Raw genomic sequence first — 23,872 nt, forward strand, 5'->3', positions numbered from 1 at the left:
AGGGGCACAAGGGTCTCTGCACAAACTCAGAAAACGCGGACCACGCATCAGACGCCGCCGGCCCAGGTCCCGATATGCTCGGAGAGCGGTTAAACACGCTCCGCCGTTGCGCAACCCACAGAGGCACACACGAGGGGCATATGCTCGGCCTGCAGCAGGAGAAGCTTCTTTCAATTGTCAGTCCATCTCCCACCAGCGGGGATACTTAGCCGCAACCAGCATTCAGAAGGACCCTGGCGGAGCAAGATGGCAAGGCACCACGTGGAGCCTAAGCGAGGTACAGCTTTCCACCCTACCGAAGGACACTAACTCACATGAAACAAGCCCACGGAAGAGCGATCACAAACCTCTCCACAGAATGGGCGTCGGATGAACAGGTGTGAGGACCCGGACTGCCGGCTGGCCAGCTCTGGTGAAGACACCGACAAAGACGACCCTGGCGAACACATATACCGAGTTTGCATCCATGGACATAAACCTATACATAACACTCCTAGCCCTAGCACGGATTCACAATATGTTTGACCAGGCAAGCTGCCTAACAACAACACGTTACACACAACTCGAGGCATGGCACTAAGATACACTAGCAAGCCCTAGGGCACAGTCACCCATCCAAAGCAGCGAGCATGTTATAATATTTAAACTTAGGTTTCAGGTTATACATTTTATGCACACCGATGCTATGTTGATTTTGCTACAGATGACTATCTTGCAATCATAGAAATGTTGTGTATAACGCACCCATATTACGTCAGTGTTATCATTACTCGTGCTATATCACTACTTATCCCTTTAAAATTGCACAAGCTTTCCTAAGCAGCATTTAAAGGCAACCGAACCGGTCCCTGACGTCAGCAGCCCACTGAAACTAAATGGGGCCATAGACCCGCAAAGCTACTTGCAGCAACAGGTGGTGGCCTGATACTGGGAAAGGGGAGTTTAATTCGGGGCTATAGGGCAATAACCTAATCCTCCCTGCAACAACCAAACGACCTTGCCATCTTAGTTACCTATACCTAGCTTGTATGCAGCCTAGTCTACCCCAACCTTACTAATGCTACTCTTGCTAATGTTATCCCAGCATACTCAACGAAACTTTACTGAAATTGTTCATCTATCATCAACTTTATCACATGCATGTCTAGCGTAGAATGTTTGATACGACCACTAATGCCACAAAGCTTATAATTTTACAATTACCCAATAAGCCTGTTTAACCTTTAACGAACACTCGACTTGTATTAACCTATTAGAATCATACCAAATAGACACAGCGGATTATCACTCCTACGTTTAACCATTACTATGCCTAAATACTTTAGCATGTTATTGCATGTTATTATATGTATACAATGTTTATTAGCCTGTTATATTCATTTTTAACAAAAAATGTGCAAATGTAAAATACCACGAATATGTCTGCATGAACCTGCCTGTACCTGCTGTCGTGGCTACACGGGCCTGCATGTAAAATCTTTTGCACCAAAAATAAAGAATTTAAAATACACTTAGAATGACGTTACATATATATAATATGTATATATATTATATATATAATAGATGTACATATATATATTATATATAAATACGTATAATTAAAATAATAAATAAATAAAATAATAAAATAAATAAATAAAATATTGAAACAAAATTTAATATAAATTATATATGCATATGTAATTTCATTCTAACTGTATTTTGTTATTAATATATATATATCGGTAACAAAATACACTTAGAATGACATTCTATATATATCTATATATATATATATAAAATACAAATAACTGCAAATATATATATATATAGATAAATACATATAATTACATAAAAGATTACATTAGTATACACGTAGAATTTAAATACCTATAAATGCATATATATTAAAATTCTACATGTATATTTAAATAATCTTTTAACGTAATTATGTGATTTGATTAATTAAAATTTGATTGACATGCCTGACATGGGGGCGGAACTGGGCGGGTAATTCAAATGCAAAAAATGGTACCGCTTTTGGTACAAAATTCCTGACATAATCATACCGCCAGGAAGGTTAAACTGATAAGAATAGTACTACTTAACACACCACTCCTATCTGGTGGCAAATTAGATTGCACGCGCAGTGCCCTAAATTTGAAGTAGGAGGACCGACCATGCATCTTTTTCCATCTCCCGGTTCCTAAAATCGATGCCATACACACGTCCCCTGATAGGGGACGTAACAGCAATTAAACTGATAAGAATAGTACTACTTAACACACCTTATAATAACGCAGAGAGAGGCAACGCAGAGAGAGGAGTCTGAAGAAGAGGAGTCAGAGGAGGAAGGTGGCTTTGAGGAGGTGGAAGACCAAACACAGCAGGCGTCCCAGGGGGCTTGTTGTCACCTTTCGGGGACCCTTGGTGTTGTACGTGGCTGGGTGGAGGAAGAGACCTTCAATGACATCAGTGAGGACAAGGAACGGGACATGGCTAGCTTGGTATCCAACCTTGTGCAAATGGGGAGTTCGCGGTTGTGCAAATGGACTGTTTGCGGTTATTTGCGGTGCGTTAAACGGGGAGTTTGGTCTGTCACTGTGAAGTGGGCGTAACCCTTACACTTCCTGATCGATACAACATCATACCTGATGTTTTAAAGCACGTTATTCCAAACAATTTAGGAATGTTAGGTGATTTATGCCCTTTATGGATTAAAACCAGACTCTGCATCAACTATGTAATTTTCCATGGGAGTTTTGCCATGGATCCCCTCCGGCATGCCACAGTCCAGGTGTTAGTCCCCTTGAAACAACTTTTCCATCACTATTGTGGCCAGAAAGAGTCCCTGTGGGTTTTAAAATTCGCCTGCCTATTGAAGTCTATGGCGGTTCGCCCGGTTCGCCCGTTTGCGAACATTTGTGGAAGTTCGCGTTCACCGTTCGCGAACAGAAAATGTTATGTTCGCGACATCTCTACTCCTGAACCTATAGTATTAAAACCACCATCTAGCCTGCCTGACTCCCCCTTGCCTCCCTAAATATAGTAAAATTTTACTTGTATTGAAGTATGCAGCTGATGCCTCTGCCCCTGATCTGCCTTTTTGGCTGACATCATCAGAAGTTGTGTTCTGAGCCAATTACAATGCTTTCACATAGGATTGGCTGAGATGGTCAGATCAGGGGCAGGAGCCAGCACAAGCCAAACACAGCCCTGGCCAATCAGCATCTCCTCAGAGTGATGTATTGAATCAGTGCATCTCTATGAGAAAAGCTCAGTGTCTTCATGCAGAGGGTGGAAACACTAAGTGCTGCCCTAGGCATGACAAAACTCAGGCGCATCCTCTGAGGTTTGATGTTACTTCATGTCCCTGACCCATTTACACACAATGCACAACATTGTAAGCCAGATCTTCTGAGCCAATGTTCTCCAGGTACCCAGTGTCTACCAAAAAATAAAAGAAAGGTCCACGCACTCCAACTGCTTTACTCAAATTTATTAGAAAACCTGGGTCTTTGTCAAGACCTATATATATTAAGCTCTCATTCAAAATTGCATCAATCTTGGGTGGCCGCACTGGTATAAACAAAGTAAACCCCTCCAAAAAAAAGTTACCCTTTGTTCTGTTCTGATGACAACATTTAGAGTAACCAGTCTTTAATACCAGTGTAACAGCATCTGAGGTAAGTCCTCCTCTAAGTCACTTAGATCATCTTAAAGGAAAGATCTGAGACTGCAGAGGGTTAGTTATTTTTTGTTGTTAAATCCAGTCTACATATTCTTTTGGTAAGGTTGCTAACCTTGTAGTTCTTTTGGTTAAGCAGGTCGAACACATGTCTGGGGTCTGCAGTTAACTTCCTAAAAAGTTGTGGTTAGCCAGACCTAATCACACGAAACATATTGTAATTGGAAAATTCTGCACATCGAAATGGAACTTTAATTGGTCAACTTCTAAATGTTCAGCAAATCTGTACACTTTCTCTGTTAATGAGCCGGTCTCGTAATAAATCTAATCGGGACCGCATCTATTTTTTAAGAGCGCATCAACATTCTGGGCAAATCGCCCACCGCTCTGGTTGGACAAATCTTTTTTTAGTGTCGACGTGGAAATATGAATTCTGCATTATCAATGAAGCTTAGGAGTAGTGTGTAGGTGGGGGGGAGGAGGTGTGGGGGGTTTGGTCTTTTTTTTTTTTTTTGTCCTACAGATTCTGTTTGACAGATATCCACAGGATGGTGCCCAGCGACCCGAAGAAACAAAACCAATTCATTGAGCTGTGATAAACTGCCGAGCTGCAAAATTATATCATGCTGTAGTGGTTATGTTGCTTTGAATTTATCAATCGATATTCTTGCTCTGAATATAAGCTCGGTTTAGGCCGGGTCCATATCCGTGTTGTGGAGACAAGCTTGGTTTTCAAAGTAGTGAGTTATAAAAGTTGACAATGCTGCTGGAGATGCAGTACTGCTGTTGCGTTTGTAAGAACACGTTTGACAAACACCCCTTTTAAAGAATGGCAATATGGTGCCTCTAAGAGGTGAGGTCGGGGTAAGCTTTGGTTATTTGTCTTTGTGTTAGAGGGGTGTTTGCTGAAGTTGTTGTGGTCCTAGGAATGACCTGGCACCCACCTATTGTAAGCAGTCAAAACGTTTTAGAATGGATTTACCTCATACCTCGGCGTTATCTGTGCACTGTAGTGGTTATGGTGCTTGGACTGTTATAAGGGGAACTTGTTGTGGTGTACCTACCTTTAAAATGTTGTGCACTGTATCTCCCTTGATTCAAAGTCTGGGTAAGTAGCACAGAGCTGTTAGTGGAAGGGCAGTGAACAGTATTGCATTAGTAACAGTGCAGAGTTACTGGCAGTGCAGAGTTACTGGCAGTGCAGAGTTACTGGCAGTGCAGAGTTACTGGCAGTGCAGAGTTATTAGCTGTGCAGAGCTCAGTTACTGACAGTGCAGAGCTCAATGCAGAGTTACTGGCAGTGCAGAGATCAATGCAGTTATTGGCAGTGCAGAGCCCAGTGTAAAGTTACTGGCTGTGCAGAGCTCAGTGCAGAGTTATTAGCAGTGCAGAGCTCAGTTACTGGCAGTGCAGAGTTACTGGGAGAGCAGAGCTCAATGCAGTTATTGGCAGTGCAGAGCCCAGTGCAAAGTTACTGGCAGTGAAGAGCTCAATGCAGTTATTGGCAGTGCAGTGCCCAGTGCAAAGTTACTGGCTGTGCAGAGCCCAGTGCAGAGTTACTGACTGTGCAGAGTTATTAGCAGTGCAGAGCTCGGTTATGGCAATGCAGAGCTCAATGCAGTTATTGGCAGTGCAGAGCCCAGTGCAAAGTTACAAGCAGTGCAGAGCTCAGGTCAGAGTTACTGGCAGTGCAGAGCTCAGGGCAGAGTTACTGGCAGTGCAGAGCTCAGGGCAGAGTTACGCGCAGTGCAGAGCTCAGTTACTGGCAGTGCAGAGTTATTAGCAGTGCAGAGCTATTAGCAGTACAGAGCTCATTTACTGGCAGTGCAGAGCTCAATGCAGAGTTATTGGCAGTGCAGAGCTCAATGCAGTTATTGGCAGTGCAGAGCCCAGTGCAAAGCTACTGGCAGTGCAGAGCTCAGGGCAGAGTTACTGGCAGTGCAGAGCTCAGAGCAGGGTTACTGGCAGTGCAGAGCTCAGAGCAGGGTTAGTGGCAGTGCAGAGCTCAGGGCACAATTACTGGCAGTGCAGTGCTCACAGCAGAGTTAGTGACAGTGCAGAGCTCAGGGCAGAGTTATTAGCCGTGTAGAGCTGAAGGTAGAGTTAGTGGCAGTGCAGAGCTCAGAGCAGTATTAGTGGCAGTGCAGAGCTAAGGGTAGAGTTAGTGGCAGTGCAGAGCTCAGGGTAGAGTTAGTGGCAGTGCAGAGCTCAGGGCTAGTGGCAGTGCAGAGCTCAGGGTACAATAACTGGCAGTGCAGAGCTCAGGGTAGAGTTAGTGGCAGTGCAGAGCTCAGAGCAGGGCTAGTGGCAGTGCAGAGCTCAGAGCAGGATTAGTGGCAGTGCAGAGCTCAGAGCAGGATTGGTGGCAGTGCAGAGCTCAGGGCAGGGTTACTGGCAGTGCAGAGCTCAGAGCAGGGTTACTGGCAGTGCAGAGCTCAGGGCAGAGTTACTGGCAGTGCAGAGCTCAGGGCAGGGTTAGTGGCAGTGCAGAGCTCAGAGCAGGGTAACTGGCAGTGCAGAGCTCAGGGCATAGTTACTGGCAGTGCAGAGCTCAGAGCAGAGTTACTGGCAGTGCAGAGCTCAGAGCAGGGTTACTGGCAGTGCAGAGCTCAGAGCAGGGTTACTGGCAGTGCAGAGCTCAGAGCAGGATTAGTGGGTTAAAGATGATGCAGAGCAGGGATGCTGTTTGTGTAAATCTTCAATAAGAGACAGCATAGTTGCAGAGCAAGTAAAGAGCAACATTATCAGAGGGTTTACAGAGAGAGGAGAGAGCAGTGTGTAGTATATGGAGAGTACAGAGCCAGTGGGGCAGAGTTAGCAGGGATGCTGAGCACACAGTGCAGGAAGGGACAGTGAGAGTGCAGACTGAGTGCAGGGATAGTGAGAGTGCAGACTGAGTGCAGGGATAATGAGAGTGCAGACTGAGTGCAGGGATAGTGAGAGTGCAGACTGAGTGCAGGGACAGTGAGAGTGCAGACTGAGTGCAGGGACAGTGAGAGTGCAGACTGAGTGCAGGGACAGTGAGAGTGCAGACTGAGTGCAGGGACAGTGAGAGTGCAGACTGAGTGCAGGGACAGTGAGAGTGCAGACTGAGTGCAGGGACAGTGAGAGTGCAGAGTGAGAGCAGGGACAGTGAGAGTGCACTGCAGACTGAGTGCAGGGACAGTGAGAGTGCACTGCAGACTGAGTGCAGGGACAGTGAGAGTGTACTGCAGACTGAGTGCAGGGACAGTGAGAGTGCAGACTGAGAGCAGGGACAGTGAGAGTGCAGCGCAGACTGAGTGCAAGGACAGTGAGAGTGAGTGTGCAGACTGAGTACAGGGACAGTGAGAGTGCAGACTGAGTACAGGGACAGTGAGAGTGCAGACTGAGTACAGGGACAGTGAGAGTGCAGACTGAGTACAGGGACAGTGAGAGTGCAGACTGAGTGCAGGGACAGTGAGAGTGCAGACTGAGTGCAGTGACAGTGAGAGTGCAGACTGAGTGCAGAGACAGTGAGAGTGCAGACTGAGTGCAGAGACAGTGAGAGTGCAGACTGAGTTCAGGGACAGTGAGAGTGCAGCACAGACTGAGTACAGGGACAGTGAGAGTGCAGACTGAGTGCAGAGACAGTGAGAGTGCAGCGCAGACTGAGAGCAGAGACAGTGAGAGTGCAGACTGAGTGCAGGGACAGTGAGAGTGCAGCACAGACTGAGAGCAGGGACAGTGAGAGTGCAGCACAGACTGAGAGCAGGGACAGTGAGAGTGCAGACTGAGAGCAGGGACAGTGAGAGTGCAGACTGAGTGCAGGGACAGTGAGAGTGCAGACTGAGTGCAGGGACAGTGAGAGTGCAGACTGAGTGCAGAGACAGTGAGAGTGCAGACTGAGTGCAGAGACAGTGAGAGTGCAGACTGAGTTCAGGGACAGTGAGAGTGCAGCACAGACTGAGTACAGGGACAGTGAGAGTGCAGACTGAGTGCAGAGACAGTGAGAGTGCAGCGCAGACTGAGAGCAGAGACAGTGAGAGTGCAGACTGAGTGCAGGGACAGTGAGAGTGCAGCACAGACTGAGAGCAGGGACAGTGAGAGTGCAGACTGAGAGCAGGGACAGTGAGAGTGCAGACTGAGTGCAGGGACAGTGAGAGTGCAGACTGACAGCAGGGACAGTGAGAGTGCAGACTGAGAGCAGGGACAGTGAGAGTGCAGACTGAGAGCAGGGACAGTGAGAGTGCAGACTGAGTGCGGGGACAGTGAGAGTGCAGACTGAGTGCAGAGACAGTGAGAGTGCAGACTGACAGCAGGGACAGTGAGAGTGCAGACTGACAGCAGGGACAGTGAGAGTGCAGACTGAGAGCAGGGACAGTGAGAGTGCAGACTGAGAGCAGGGACAGTGAGAGTGCAGACTGAGTGCGGGGACAGTGAGAGTGCAGACTGACAGCAGGGACAGTGAGAGTGCAGACTGAGAGCAGGGACAGTGAGAGTGCAGCGCAGACTGAGTGCAGAGACAGTGAGAGTGCAGACTGAGTGCAGGGACAGTGAGAGTGCAGACTGACAGCAGGGACAGTGAGAGTGCAGACTGAGAGCAGGGACAGTGAGAGTGCAGACTGAGAGCAGGGACAGTGAGAGTGCAGACTGACAGCAGGGACAGTGAGAGTGCAGACTGAGTGCGGGGACAGTGAGAGTGCAGCGCAGGATGAGTGAAGGCCAGGGATAATAAAAAGTAGCAGGAAAGCCATATTGCAGAGCAAGGTAAGAAGACTGCAGAGCAGATCGCTTTTGGTGTAATGGTTAACTGAGTTAATCAGGAGTTGAGCAGAGCCATAGCCCTTATGGTGAGCGAGTGAGTGACAGAGCACGGTCAGGGTATTGTTGGGTTATTCTGCTCTGAGTGCGGAGCATGGTGGGTGCAGAGCATGGTGGGTGCAGAAGTGGGAAGGATTTTGCAGAGCAGGGAAGTGCGGAAAAATGGCGAAAAAATAGATATCAGTGTCAGCGCAGAGCAGGTTGAGAGTAGGTGCAGAGCAGTGTATTGCAGAGCAGGTTGAGAGTGGGTGCAGAGCAGTGTAGTGCAGAGCAGGTTGGGAGTGGGTGCAGAGCAGTGTATTGCAGAGCAGGTTGAGAGTGGGTGCAGAGCAATGTAGTGCAAAGCAGGTTGAGGGTGGGTGCAGAGCAGTGTAGTGCAGAGCAGGTGGAGAGTGGGTGCAGAGCAATGTAGTGCAAAGCAGGTTGAGGGTGGGTGCAGAGCAGTGTAGTGTAGTGCAGAGCAGGTTGAGGGTGGGTGCAGAGCAGTTTAGTGCAGAGCAGGTTGGGAGTGGGTGCAGAGCAGTGTATTGCAGAGCAGGTTGAGAGTGGGTGCAGAGCAATGTAGTGCAAAGCAGGTTGAGGGTGGGTGCAGAGCAGTGTAGTGCAGAGCAGGTTGAGAGTGGGTGCAGAGCAGTGTAGTGTAGTGCAGAGCAGGTTGAGGGTGGGTGCAGAGCAGTGTAGTGCAGAGCAGGTTGGGAGTGGGTGCAGAGCAATGTAGTGCAAAGCAGGTTGAGGGTGGGTGCAGAGCAGTGTAGTGCAGAGCAGGTTGGGAGTGGGTGCAGAGCAGTGTAGTGCAGAGCAGGTTGAGAGTGGGTCCAGAGCAATGTAGTGCAGAGCAGGTTGAGAGTGGGTGCAGAGCAATGTAGTGCAGAGCAGGTTGAGAGTGAGTGCAGAGCAGTGTAGTGCAGAGCAGGTTAAGAGTGGGTGCAGAGCAATGTAGTGCGTGCAAAGCAGGTTGAGGGTGGGTGCAGAGCAGTGTAGTGTAGTGCAGAGCAGGTTGAGGGTGGGTGCAGAGCAGTGTAGTGCAGAGCAGGTTGGGAGTGGGTGCAGAGCAATGTAGTGCAAAGCAGGTTGAGGGTGGGTGCAGAGCAGTGTAGTGCCGAGCAGGTTGGGAGTGGGTGCAGAGCAGTGTAGTGCAGAGCAGGTTGAGGGTGGGTGCAGAGCAGGTTGAGGGTGGGTGCAGAGCAGTGTAGTGCAGAGCAGGTTGAGAGTGGGTGCAGATCAATGTAGTGCAGAGCAGGTTGAGGGTGGGTGCAGCGCAGTGTAGTGCAGAGCAGGTTGAGAGTGGGTGCAGAGCAATGTAGTGCAGAGCAGGTTGAGAGTGAGTGCAGAGCAGTGTAGTGCAGAGCAAGTTGAGGGTGGGTGCAGCGCAGTGTAGTGCAGAGCAGGTTGAGAGTGGGTGCAGAGCAATGTAGTGCAGAGCAGGTTGAGGGTGGGTGCAGAGCAATGTAGTGCAGAGCAGGTTGAGAGTGGGTGCAGAGCAATGTAGTGCAGAGCAGGTTGAGGGTGGGTGCAGAGCAGTGTAGTGCCGAGCAGGTTGAGAGTGGGTGCAGTGTAGTGCAGAGCAGTGTAGTGCAGAGCAGGTTGAGAGTGGGTGCAGAGCAATGTAGTGCAGAGCAGGTTGAGAGTGGGTGCAGAGCAATGTAGTGCAGAGCAGGCTGAGGGTGGGTGCAGAGCAATGTAGTGCAGAGCAGGTTGAGGGTGGGTGCAGAGCAGTGTAGTGCCGAGCAGGTTGAGAGTGGGTGCAGTGTAGTGCAGAGCAGTGTAGTGCAGAGCAGGTTGAGAGTGGGTGCAGAGCAATGTAGTGCAGAGCAGGTTGAGAGTGGGTGCAGAGCAATGTAGTGCAGAGCAGGTTGGGGGTGGGTGCAGAGCAGTGTAGTGCAGAGCAGGTTGAGAGTGGGTGCAGAGCTGTGTAGTGCAGAGCAGGTTGAGGGTGGGTGCAGAGCTGTGTAGTGCAGAGCAGGTTGAGGGTGGGTGCAGAGCTGTGTAGTGCAGAGCAGGTTGAGTCAGTGTCAGTGCAGAGCTAGGACTCCGACTGCTCCTGTCTTGCTGGATTCACACACTCAGGGAGAGTCCTGTAAGCATCCCGGTGACATCACACCTCGCCCAGTGACATCACATCTCGCCCAGTGACATCAAAAGGTACTCTCTAACTTGCACCAATCAGCTCCCAGGATTACAGCAAGCAACTGCATTGGTCAGCACTCAGGGGTGTAACACAGCACCCAGGATATAACACAGCACTAAGGAATAAAACAATATAACACAGCCCCCAGGATATAACAATATAGCACAGCACCCAGGAATATAACATCACCCAGGAGAATATCAGCCAGGGATATAATACAGCACCCAGGATATAACAGCACCTAGGGGTATAACACAGCACCCAGGATATAACAGAACCCAGGAATATACCATCCACCTCTCTGCCAGGCAGAGCAAAGATTCGAACACTGATCTGTGATATACTGCGCCCTCAGTGTTGGCAGCACACAGTACCCACTGTGCCACGTAATGTTCTACAAGAAGCCTTAGATCCACAAGGTGCCACAGGTTACAATGACATTATCCCACTCAGTACCCAGCAGTACTCAGTATAACAGCTGGCGGTGAGTGGCACCCACAGACTTCCAATGCTAATGCCAAGGACACCAGCAGGGTCACAGTCTAACCCAGGGGACAAGGCAAACACTGTGAAACTGAACAGGTGATACCACCCAGACCCACAGTGTGCAGCACCCAGGATACAGCACCCATTGTGTGCCAGCCATTTCACCAAGGATATAGCACCCACTTTGTGCCACCCACCAGCAACCAGGATACAGCACCCATTGTGGGCCACCTATCTAACCCAGGATACAGCACCCACTTTGTGCCAGCCCTCAGGATACAGCACCCACAGTGTGCCAACCACCATTACCCAGAATACAGCACCCATTGTGTGCCACCCATCTCACCCAGGATACAGCACCAATATTGTACCACACACCAGCACCCTGGATACAGCACCCACAGTGTGCCACCTATCAGCAGCCAGGATATAGCACCCACCTTGTGCCACTCATCAGCACCCAGGATATAGCACCCACCTTGTGCCATCCATAGCCCACTCAATACAGCACCCATAGTGTGCAACTCATCTCAACAAGGATTTAGCACCCACAGTGTGCCACTGCCACCGATCTCACCCAGGATACAGCACCCACAGTGTGCCAACCCATCTTACCCAGGATACAGCCCTCACCTTGGGCCAGCACCCACAGTGTGCCACCCATCTCACCCAGGATACAGCACCCATAGTGTGCCACCCGTCTCACCCAGGATACAGCACCCACAGTGTGCCGCCCATCTCACCCAGGATACAGCACCCACAGTGTGCCACTGCCACCCACCTTACCCAGGGTACAGCACCCACAGTGTGCCAACCCATCTTATCCAGCATACAGCACTCACCTTGTGCCACCCACCTCTCGCCCAGGGTACAGCACCCACAGTGTGTCGCCCATCTCACCCAGAATACAGCACCCACAGTGTGCCACCCATCTCACCCAGGATACAGCACCCACAGTGTGCCACCCATCTCACCCAGGATACAGCACCCATAGAGTGCCACCCATCTCACCCAGAATACAGCACCCATAGTGTGCCACCCATCTCACCCAGGATACAGCACCCACAGTGTGCCACCCATCTCACCCAGGATACAGCACCCATAGTGATCCTGGTGGTACCTATTTGCCTCCGGGGACGATGTGGCTCCAGCGCCGGGACCGGTTACTCCTAGTAGCGACTCTGTCTGTGCTTCTAGCTGCAGATGTTTACTTCCACCTGTGGCCGCAGATCCTGCTCAGACTGGGAAAGAGTTGTGAGTGCAGTGCCCCGCCACCCAGCAGAGTGAGCACCTCCCCTTCCACACAAGAACAAAGGGGCATTGAGGGGGGCACCACTGTGGGGGGCACTGGCTCCAAACTGCGGGACCTCCTCTCTCACCCACTTTACCAAGCACAGGTCATCTTGCCCCCCACCGAGGACAGGCTGCTGACCCCCCAGGAGATCCTGAAGAGCTACAAGAAGAGGGTGTCCCACCTGAACAGGTATCCCATACAGAATATACAATGTATCAGCCTGTATACAGCAATAATGTATCAGCCTGTATATAGCAATCATGTATCACACTGTATATAGCAATCATGCATCAGCCTGACTTTAGCAATCATGTATCAGCCTGCATATAGCAATCATGTATCAGCCTGTATATAGCAATAAGGTATCACCCTGTATATAGCAATCAGGTATCACCCTGCATATAGCAATCATGTATCACCCTGTATATAGCAATCATGTATCACCCTGTATATAGCAATCAGGTATCACCCTGTATATAGCAATCAGGTATCACCCTGTATATAGCAATCAGGTATCACCCTGTATATAGCAATCATGTATCACCCTGCATATAGCAATCATGTATCACCCTGTATATAGCAATCAGGTATCACCCTGTATATAGCAATCATGTACCACCCTGCATATAGCAATCATGTACCACCCTGCATATAGCAATCATGTACCACCCTGCATATAGCAATCATGTATCACCCTGCATATAGCAATCATGTATCACCCTGCATATATCAATCATGTATCACCCTGTATATAGCAATCAGGGATCACCCTGTATATAGCAATCATGTACCATCCTGCATATAGCAATCATGTATCACCCTGTATTTAGGTAATCACTATGACATATCCTGGGACTAGTAAAGGGTTAATTAGCCCAGTGTCTGTTTCAGAATGTGCTGTTTGTTTCGGCAAGTTTCCCTATTAATGTCCATTAACTGTACATGTGGCAGCCAGATAGACCTTAGCAGACAGGAGGGGGTTAACTGAACACACTAAATGAAACCCAATTTCTATCTCTTGGCATTATCTCTGTAACATCTATTACATGGTTAGATTCTATACTTCCTTGGACTCTTCTATCCCAAAGGGGCTTCATTTCTTTATTGGGGGCACAGATCTTATTGTGGACACTTACCTGGAGTCTGATTAATGTTTCCAGTGAGAAACTTACAGAATATGTCCTGGACTCTGGGGATCTGGGACTGACCCTGGGGTATAATTCTAGTTACTTTATTGGTCTAACACTTTAGGAGACCCTAATTTGTACAAAGATACTTAGATAGTTCATTCATTCATTTTATTCCTTATGCCATAAATATTTTATGAGAATTAAATGTTTGTCTTGTTCCCTCTTGTACAGCGCTGCGGAATATGTTGGCGCTACGTAAATAATTGTAACATTATCAGAGCCAGGTGTATTTGCACAGGTATTTTGGGCTATGACATGCTACAGACAAGTCGCTGTATAAGCAGTAAGTCATTAGGAAAATAGGAAGTGGTCTACCCCAGGGGTAGGCAACCTTCTGCACTCCAGATGTTGTGGACTACATCCCCCATAATGCTCTCACACAAAAAAATGCTGGCTGCCCTCGTGCTCTGATTGCACGACCATTCACTGCGAATTTCACAAACTACCCAAAGGCTTCAAAAACCACTCATTGAAAAATGTAACTGCTAATCTATGGCATCCAAAGAGAAGCATTGCATTGCTGCCCATGTAGTGTTGTTCCCCAGTGCTTCTCTGCGAGATTTTCCTGGTATATATGGCAAGTTTTTTTCAAATGTATTTTTATTTTTTTATGGCGGTCCCTGAATCTAAACCTAATCAGGAAACCTATATTTTCCTTAGTACTTCGCAACACTGTATTTAAATTGTACATTAAAATGTTTGGCAGATACCAATAAAGGGACTCTCTGAGCATTGGCACAACAGGCGAACTCGATGGACTTCTAGTCTTTTTTTCAACCTAGACAACTATGTGACTATGTAATTAAGGCATTTTTAGCTTCTGTCCTAAATAATAAGCGGTATCCCTTGCTACCTCAATTTTTTTAGAATTTTTATTAAAGAAAAAAAAATTTCAGTGTCTTACACCTTTAAACTGCCTCCTCTCTCTCACCTGTATTTCTAAACCCTTTCCTCTATATTGGCTCAAATGCCGGTGCACATGACAGCTCGGTGACCTTCAGCACTAGCTGAGCAGAATGGCTGGAAGTCACCAAGTCATATTTTGAATATAGAAATATAGAATGTGACGGCAGATAAGAACCATTCGGCCCATCTAGTCTGCCCAATTTTCTAAATACTTTCATTGGTCCCTGGCCTTATCTTATAGTTAGGATAACCCTGACGTGATGTCATGGATTTACAGCTCTGGCTGAGCAGAACTGCTGGAGGTCATTGAGCCAAGCAGACTGCATTAGAAGAATTGGACATGCAGCCAAACATTATTTAGGGCAAACATTTAGGATAAAGTAGCCAAGCTGTTACCATAGCCGGAGTTGGGTCATTTTTCAAAACCTGACCTTTTTTCCTACATTTTGCCAATTTATTTTAAATCTCCATTGTAAGTATGTTGGCACATATCTGTTCGCTATCACTAATTATATCTCTCAAGTTCATCAGTTGCCTCCCCGCCCCCACACCCCCCCTCCCCTCACCAATCTATAAAACTGTTTGTGTTTTTTTTTTCCTTTAATTTGTTCCTTTATACGACTTTATTATTGCATCCGCCTTACTGGCCGGAGGCCATTCACATGGTCACCCAGAAGATATTTATGTTTAAAGAGTGAGTTCTCTTGATTTTTTATTTTATTTTTAAAAAAGTGCAGATTTCAATAGAATATTGTACTTCTATAAACGTTACACCCACCCTGGCCGTCATTCAGACATAAGGTCCTGTTACTTCCTGGTTGTTTAACTCTGTGGTGCTGAACTAAAGAGGCAGAAGCCGCTCAGAGCACCTGCCTTGCCCAGACTTGTCATTGAGCTGCACTGGGAAGTCTGTGATTGGGCAGCCACTAAAAGTCTGGGCGGGGTTAGAAGGGGAGGGGCTTCCAAAGGCTGCAGACAAGATATCTGCAGGTTTTGCAAGCTGTTTTCAGGTGTACCCCCAATAAAAAAAATGCATAATTAAATTCATGTTTTATTGGAGTATATATACTAAAAATTGATTTTTATTATTATTCATTGTTTTTGCAGTGGAGTGTCCCTTTAAGACTAAGGTGGGGAACGTTATGGATCCAGGAACTATAGAGCAGAATCCTCTTTCAGCAAACATTGTATTCAGACAATGTGATATTGGAAGGTGTAACTGAAACCATACGACCATTTAGGGTGTTGTCGGTCTGCTAGCACGCCATCATTTTCTGGATCAGGAGAGGGGTCATTATCTAGGCATCTGTTTGCAGTTACTTTGCAATATTAGCAGAATAAAAGCCATACTCTGGTCAACATTCCAGACCATCAATGCTGGCTGGCTGAGGATGGTGGGAGTCAGGAGTCCACATCACCTGAAAGTGGCGGAGGCTGGATACAGCACCGATTGTCACAAACTGTAGAATTTCTTTGGAGATGCAAATCTGTTTCCGAAGAAAATGTCACTTGTCATCTGAAATCATTCGCTTGTCTTCACAGTGACGGCGAGTCGGATGTTCTTTACGTTCTTTGCCAGCGGAATATTAAATATATCAACCCTTCCCCTGCCAGATCAAATATTATAAACTAAGCCATTTATTATATGCTTTAGATGTCAGTTCTAAATGTACAGCGCTACGGAATTTGTTGGCGCTATATAAATAATAAAATAATAATAATAATAATGTACTAACGTGTTTTTTTTTCTCTCTCTCTCTTTTTGCAGTTTATTTCCTTTATTCAGTCTGTACAGGGCTTTTAAATCCTTTTTTTTATTCAGCTGTTCAGATTCTCAGGAAATAGCCGAGAATGGTTTAGTCATTGGAGAAATATGCAGTCCGATCGGAGGAGTTCATAGGATAGGGTCTGTCCTCTGTTCCGCTGGCCTAACACTTGTCTCGCACAAACGCCAACACAACATATTTTTGCATTCTGGGAAATTCATTATTTCTTGGGTTCTGTGACTCATTTTACTTTTCACTTACTGATTTTCGGGAACACTAAGATACCTTAACCTCTTATTATCTGGGCCTGTTTGCCAATGCAGAATGCCCAATTTATCACCCAAAATTCAGAGCTAAGTTTCCTTAAAGTGGCATTAAAACTCCTGTTTATGGCTCATGCAGTTTGGTCTGACCCATCTGTTTGGCAGTTTAAGGTCACAGCCACTCTCTGCATCCGCCCCAGTTTTTAATAAACATTATTACTTTTACACAGCTACATTCTCCCCAGAATGACTCAAAGCTCTAAGTTCCTAATACCCAAATTAATGGCACTGATTTTATTAACCTTGGAAGGAACAATGGCTGCATTAACTTGAGGCTTGAATAGGTCCCATATAGTTGGCTTATTAGCCAAATGTGCAATGTCACCTGTTGTAGGGATGGGGCCTAAGGTTGGTTACATGGCTGTGTACCCTATGCTGTTTTAAAGGGACAGTCCAAGCACTATAAACACTTTGACAAAAAAAACAGTGGTCCCCACAGACACCCCTCGCTCATCATATTGCCAATGTGGATTTTTACGCTTACGCCATTACCAGTATAAATTTTGTACTTCCTTGGGTATCCGTGCCAGTGAATGCTCATTAATTGTAAGCCCACCAGCCATTTTAGGAATTCTGCTAAACCCATTGGCTGCGGATTGTCAGCTCCAATCCTCTGTTATCATCTTCCGGCCTGGAAGGAGCATAATTAACAAGTAGCAAATAGTTACTGAAAAGAACCCTCTTCTAGTTAACAAATACCTTAAAAAGAATGCATTCAGAGGGTTTTTTGGTTTCAATGACCTGTGGTCTTAAGAACATTTACGATATAAAACTGCTGCAAGGTTACATATTGAAAACATTTTAAAACCACTTAATGAATCACAAACTGGCATCATGGGTATGTATTTACAAAGAAGCTGAGATACACGGGGAGAAAGATTTGATGTTCTCTCTGAGGTTGTTTAACCGCTTAAGGACCAAACTTCTGGAATAAAAGGGAATCATGACATGTCACACATGTCATGTGACCTTAAGGGGTTAATGCTTATTGCACTCCATGTGCGAGAGGGTAGATTTTTATTGACATTGAGAGGTTTTGTTCAGTTCACCTTTTATTAGGGGGAAATGGTTTACCCTTTCCAGGGCTGTATGTCTACTGCATGGCTCGACAGCAACTGATTTAACCCGTTCAGTACGATCAGTTTGTGCTTTATACCTGTGACACCGAAACAATTCATAATTGCAACATTCCCTTCGCACACACTTCCAGTTTTAGCAGTAATACGTCATAAGATATAACGGTGATTTGTTACATATAGGGGTGTTCAGAGGAAATAGGCACAAATAAAGGCAATTGTTTACATTAAAAAATAAATAAAAGAATTGTAAAATTATGTCATTTTTATAATTCTGCTATTTACTCTAAAATGTGCAATTCCCTTGCAAGAAGGGGTGACTGAACGCTGTCATGGTTAGAGGGGGGTTACTGCATTATGTCATGGTTGGGGGGGTGACTGTATTCTGTCATGGTTAGAGGGGGGTGACTGTATTCTGTCATGGTTAGAGGGGGGTAACTGCATTCTGTCATAGTTAGAGGGGGGTTACTGCATTCTGTCATGGTTAGAGGGGGGTTACTGCATTATGTCATGGTTGGGGGGGTGACTGTATTCTGTCATGGTTAGAGGGGGGTGACTGTATTCTGTCATGGTTAGAGGGGGGTAACTGCATTCTGTCATAGTTAGAGGGGGGTTACTGCATTCTGTCATGGTTAGAGGGGGGTTACTGCATTATGTCATGGTTGGGGGGTTGACTGCATTCTGTCATGGTTGGGGGGTGACTGTATTCTGTCATGGTTAGAGGGGGGTGACTGCATTCTGTCATGGTTCGAGGGGGGTTACTGCATTATGTCATGGTCAGAGGGGGGTTTAGTGCATTATGTCATGGTTGGGGGGAGGGGTGACTGCATTATGTCATGGTTGGCGGGGTTACTGCATTACGTCATGGTTGGGGGAGGGGTGACTGCATTCTGTCATGGTTAGAGGGGGGTTAGTGCATTATGTCATGGTCGGGGGGAGGGGTGACTGCATTATGTCATGGTAGGGGGGGTTACTGCATTATATCATGGCAGGGGTGGGGTTACTGCATTACGTCATGGTTGGGGGAGGGGTTACTGCATTATGTCATGGTGGGCGGGTTACTGCATTATGTCATGGTGGGCGGGTTACTGCATTATGTCATGGCAGGGGTGGGGTTACTGCATTATGTCATGGTGGGCGGGTGACTGCATTATGTCATGGTGGGGGGAGTGACTGCATTTTGTCATGGTAGGGGGGCGGTTACTGCATTATGTCATGGTAGGGGGGTGTCTGCATTCTATCATGGTTAGAGGGGGGTTACTGCATTATGTCATGGTTGGGGGGTGACTGCATTCTGTCATGGTTAGAGTGGGGTACTGGATTATATCATGGTTGGGGGGGTGACTGCATTTTGTCATGGTTAGAGGGGGGTTACTGCATTAAATCATGGTTGGGGGGGTGACGGCATTTTGTCATGGTTGGGGGGGGGTTACTGCACTGAGTACTGGTTACTGGGTTTTTTATGCATGTATATATTCATTGTGGGTATGTGTTAAAAGAGCTTGCAAAGGCTGCAGATCTTATGAACTACAGCCTTAACAAGCCCTCCCTTTTTTCCCATTTCAGACTCTTCACGGGGTAATAATAACCAGTCAGAGGCTTCTCATTGAGAAGCCTCTAGATTGGAGCCCATGTTTGAATTAGCGCATGTCTAATCTGAGGACTGATTATGTCACCCGGGGCTCAGGGCGGGGCAAAACAACGCCCTGACCAACAGCATCTCCTCCTAGAGATGCATTGAATCAATACATCTCTGTGGAGAGCGTTCAGCGTCTCCATGCAGAGGGTGGAGACACTAAACATCAGTCACACTGTGCAGCACTGCCCCAGGAAGCACCTCTAGTGGCCATCTTAGGAGGTGTTATTAGGCTGTAATGTAAACACTGCCTTTTTCCTGAAAAGACAATGTTTACTGCAGAAATGCAAAAAAAGGGATTATAATCGGGTAGTTCCCCTTTAAGGTGTACTCCCAAAGATCTGGTATAAATATAACGAACACACCGTTTTACAAAAAATATATACCTATGAGTTTATTTGGAGAAGGAAGGAAGGAGGGTAAAATGTATCAGGAAGGAGCACAATAACTAGTAACACTGTGTAACAATGTATCCTGACGTAACCAGTGCAACACTGAAACTTTATTAACTATATAGCAGAAAAGATACAGTTGCATCAGTGCACTCTGAATGGCAGTGCTTCTAAACTCTATATTCCTCTGGGAGACTGCCTTAATACAGTAAAATGGCAATACGTAACGTTCTAAATATTTGAACGATAAACAAAAAGCCCTGTCAATGCAATCAACAGAGAAAAAAAAATAGAAAATAAAAAAATTAATTCCACCGACCCATCTAAGATGGATAAGCAGGTCAATAGAGGGAACAGTGGAGAGTATGCCTTAAATTTCCCTCTAGAAAATGAAAAGCAGTAGGAGCTATGGCATATGAACAGTGGTTGATGTAGTCTGAAAACAATGCTACTAAAAACACCACTATTCTATGTATTCTATTCCTTCCTGATACATTTTACCCTCCTTCCTTCCTTCTCCAAATAAGCCCATAGGTCTATATTTTTTGTAAAACGGTGTGTTCGTTATATTTATACCAGATCTTTGGGAGTACCCCTTAAAGGGGAACTACCCGATTATAGTCCATTTTTTGCATTTACAATATCTGGGTCCAAGCCCACATTAGGTGGAACTGGTACCACCATCCTGACCTATTTCCCTAGACCTTGATCCAATCTGAGGGTTGGTCAAGGACGAAGGGAAATCTTCTTTTATTATTTTTTTTTTCATTAAAGTTTACTACAGAAAGCCTGCAGAGGCTCACTATACTCACATAAGTTGTAGCGTGTTCTGGTGACTATAGTGTCCCTTTAAATGAGCCTTAATGGGTTTCTTGTTTGTTCTTTTCATCTATTTTGTTGTATTTATTCCCCTAGACATATTTTAATTGCTTACCCCGTATATACACATAGCGTGCGTGTTGATATCTGTAAACACAGATGCACAGTAGGAGGATAGACACACGTACTGTGCACACATTATGTTGTAGAGCAGCACACACAGTGGGATTAACACACATTGTCCCGTGGACGCGAAACATTCGGCACTGTGTATTTTGCTGATGGAGCTGTGACAGTTTAGCCTTCATCAGGGATACATAATGCAGATTACATACCTCCAACATTCTTCACACAGCTGGGCTTTTGCCAGATTTAAAGGGAATACAGCATACATAACATTTCATAATATTGTTTTTTGGTTTTATATGTTATATGCTTTGTTACACAGTCACACTGCGGAGTAATCGTAATTTCGGATATATACACAAAAAACGTTGAATAGTAGGGATTCTGTAGGTTTGGGATTTATTCTCTAAATAAATGAGTAATTGCAGAGAAATTAAAACGGGATGAGCTTGCTTGAAAACAAACTAGAAGAATTGTAGATGTTTTTTCAATTTTTTTGTGTGTCTATTTTTTGTCTATTTTGTCCCCAAATGTACACATTTCTTGTTGATTAATAAACTCCCAAGTCCATTGAAGAGGTCTGGGGTGATTAGATCGACATATTTAGTTAAATTGGATTTAAACCTACATCACATATAAGATTACACGCACTCATAACAGACACATTGGACGTTTCTGTTTGAGAAATCATGGCTCAGACTGTAATCACGCTGAAAGACACAAATACCTGTAAGCTGAATCAACAGGACATTGCTTTGGCAAATGTTTATTTTGGATGCTGACAAAGAACAAGGAAAACAAATCCCTGTCTCATTTCTAAACTGAGCCAATAACTCCACCTCATTTTTAATTAAAGAACCACTATAGTGTCAGGAAAACAAAATAGTTTTCCTGGCACTATATAGTCTTTAGGTCCCCGCCCCACCCTCAGGGCCCCCCTCCCACTGGGCTGAAGGGGTTAAAACCCCTTCAGCCACTTACCTTTACCCAGCGCCGGCCTCCCTTGGCCCTGGGGACCTCTCCTCCCCCTCTGACATCAGCTCCCGAGTGTTTACAGCTGCAGGGTTAAAACCTGGGGGACCTGGCACCCAGACCACTTCATTGAGCTGAAGTGGTCTGGGTGACTATAGTGGTCCTTTAAATTGTTATTTACCTGTCACAGTACACATAAATTTAAAAAAGTAATATTCATATCTACACTGTGCTAACAAATGTATAGAATGGAATAAAAACTATTTAAAAACTGGTCCATCCTCACCTACCAATCAATTCTTCAGAATAAACTTGGTGTGGACATTTGACTGACAGGAGAGAGCAGGGGAACCCTTCTAACAAGTGGTTCTTCTGTTCTTTATTTTTTTTTATTGAACTGTGGCTGCTACGGTTACTCTATCTAGCCTAAACGGGGCAGTAAAACGCACAATTTATTTTGTCTATATCTAATGATAACCAAGAGTGCTTCAAGTAACCCTTTAATAAATATAGGTTTTTATTGTTTTTTATCTTATTTTTTTACTGCACATCCTTTTTTCACTTCTACTCACTTCTGTGAACTAAATGTCGAGAGTGTGTGCCTATCATTGTACTGCTAAATATATCATATTTATATTCTATATATATATTTTGCGGTAAACTGATTGGCCCATTTTCACACCCTTTTGGTTTTTCCGAATAGTTTTTTTCAAAACTATTTCATGATCAAAATTCGTCTGAACTGAAATGCCGCAGTCGGCAAACCTGGAAAAATTTCACTGCAGTGGTTATGGTGACCGGAATGACCTATACTCCCCCCCACTTATTTTAAGTAGTCAAATTGTTTTCTGTTGGACGAGAAAAGCGTTGTTGTCTCTCCTGACTACTGACACAGTACAAATTGCAGTGGTTATGGTGCATGGATTGTTCCTTAAATCTACGTATCTAATTAATGATGCTGTAAATATACCCACAGAGACGGTGATAGTAATCAAACAGTTAATAATGTTTATTTTTACGTCTGGCAGGGGATTTTTCGGCAACATCTGTGATGTATTAATCTGTGCCACACCTGCAGGAAAAGCGTTTCCACCAATCCACCCACCTTTCTGTAAAGTGGAACTTGCTCACTTTACCCAGAGGGCTGGCAGGCTCACCACAGGATGCATGTAGGAGTCTTTATGTCTCTGCCTGAGGCTGTGCTCCTGTTTGGCAGCTTAACATCCTACTTTAAAAAAAAGGACAAAAAAATAATACATTTTCTGTACCTCGATTTAAAAAAAATATATATTTTTTTTATGTATTTAAACAAACAGAAATGCTGCAGTAGATGTGTTCGGAAATTGTCATGTAGACGTTATCTCACTACAAGGCACGAGGGTTCTATTAACCCTGTAACTGTTATTGAAGTCACTAGGATGAGTAAAGGCACCCAGACCAGTTCATCTCACTGAAATTGTCTGGGTGCAGTGGGCCTTCAGATATAACTCTGGAATGTCAAATATTTTAGAATCGTCAATGTTTACATTGCAGGGCTATTATAACAGAACCGTATGGAGAAACAATATGAATGAAAAAAGTATCACTAGGTGCTAATACTCTGAGGCACTCCCTCGAGTGCCCAAACAATACTAAATATAACAAAAAGAGATTGCACACTAGAGCCACTACCAAGAGTTATATAAATGCTTTAATTAACCCCTTAAGGACCAAACTTCTGGAATAAAAGGGAATCATGACATGTCATACATGTCATGTGTCCTTAAGGGGTTAAACCAAAAAAGGTATAACAAACATAAACCAAAAAAGGTATAACAAACAAAAAGGTATAACAAACATAAATTCTTTAATTAAACCAAAAAAGGTATAACAAACATAAACCAAAAAAGGTATAACAAACAAAAAGGTATAACAAACATAAACCAAAAACGGTATAACAAACAAAAAGGTATAACAAACATAAACCAAAAAAGGTATAACAAACAAAAAGGTATAACAAACATAAAGATATAACAATAATAATTACCACAATTTTCGCAAACCTCCTATGGCAGAAACCCCTAATACCCAATGTTTCGGCACCTCCTTTGTCAAACAACCTTAAGAAAGGCAGCCAGGAGGTATTAGGGGCTTGTGTTTCTGCCATAGTAGGCTTGTGAAAATTATGGTAATTATTATTGTTTACTTATTTGCCCAAGTGTTTTTACTTTATCTTTTGCTTTATGTTTGTTATACCTTTTTGGTTTAATTGAAGCATTTATATAACTCTTAGCAGTGGCTTTAGGGTGTAATCTCTTTTTGTTACATTG

General features: G+C 45.2%; 2 protein-coding genes across 2 annotated transcripts in view; one reads left to right on the forward strand and one right to left on the reverse strand.

The window, feature by feature from the left end:
- GNA13 (G protein subunit alpha 13) overlaps positions 1 to 23,872 on the reverse strand; it is a 598,177-nt gene that overhangs the window by 199,362 nt on the left and 374,943 nt on the right. The gene's annotated exons all lie outside the window — the stretch shown is intronic.
- Positions 10,358 to 23,872, forward strand: part of FAM20A (FAM20A golgi associated secretory pathway pseudokinase) — a 42,481-nt gene continuing 28,966 nt past the window's right edge. Inside the window, exons 1-2 of the mRNA XM_063456095.1 lie at positions 10,358 to 11,393; positions 11,984 to 12,546. Coding sequence (XP_063312165.1) covers positions 12,203 to 12,546 — 344 coding nt within the window. The 5' untranslated portion in view covers positions 10,358 to 11,393; positions 11,984 to 12,202. The remainder of the gene's footprint in view (positions 11,394 to 11,983; positions 12,547 to 23,872) is intronic.

This window comes from Pelobates fuscus, chromosome 5 (genome assembly GCF_036172605.1).
Source record: "Pelobates fuscus isolate aPelFus1 chromosome 5, aPelFus1.pri, whole genome shotgun sequence".
NCBI lineage: Eukaryota > Metazoa > Chordata > Amphibia > Anura > Pelobatidae > Pelobates > Pelobates fuscus.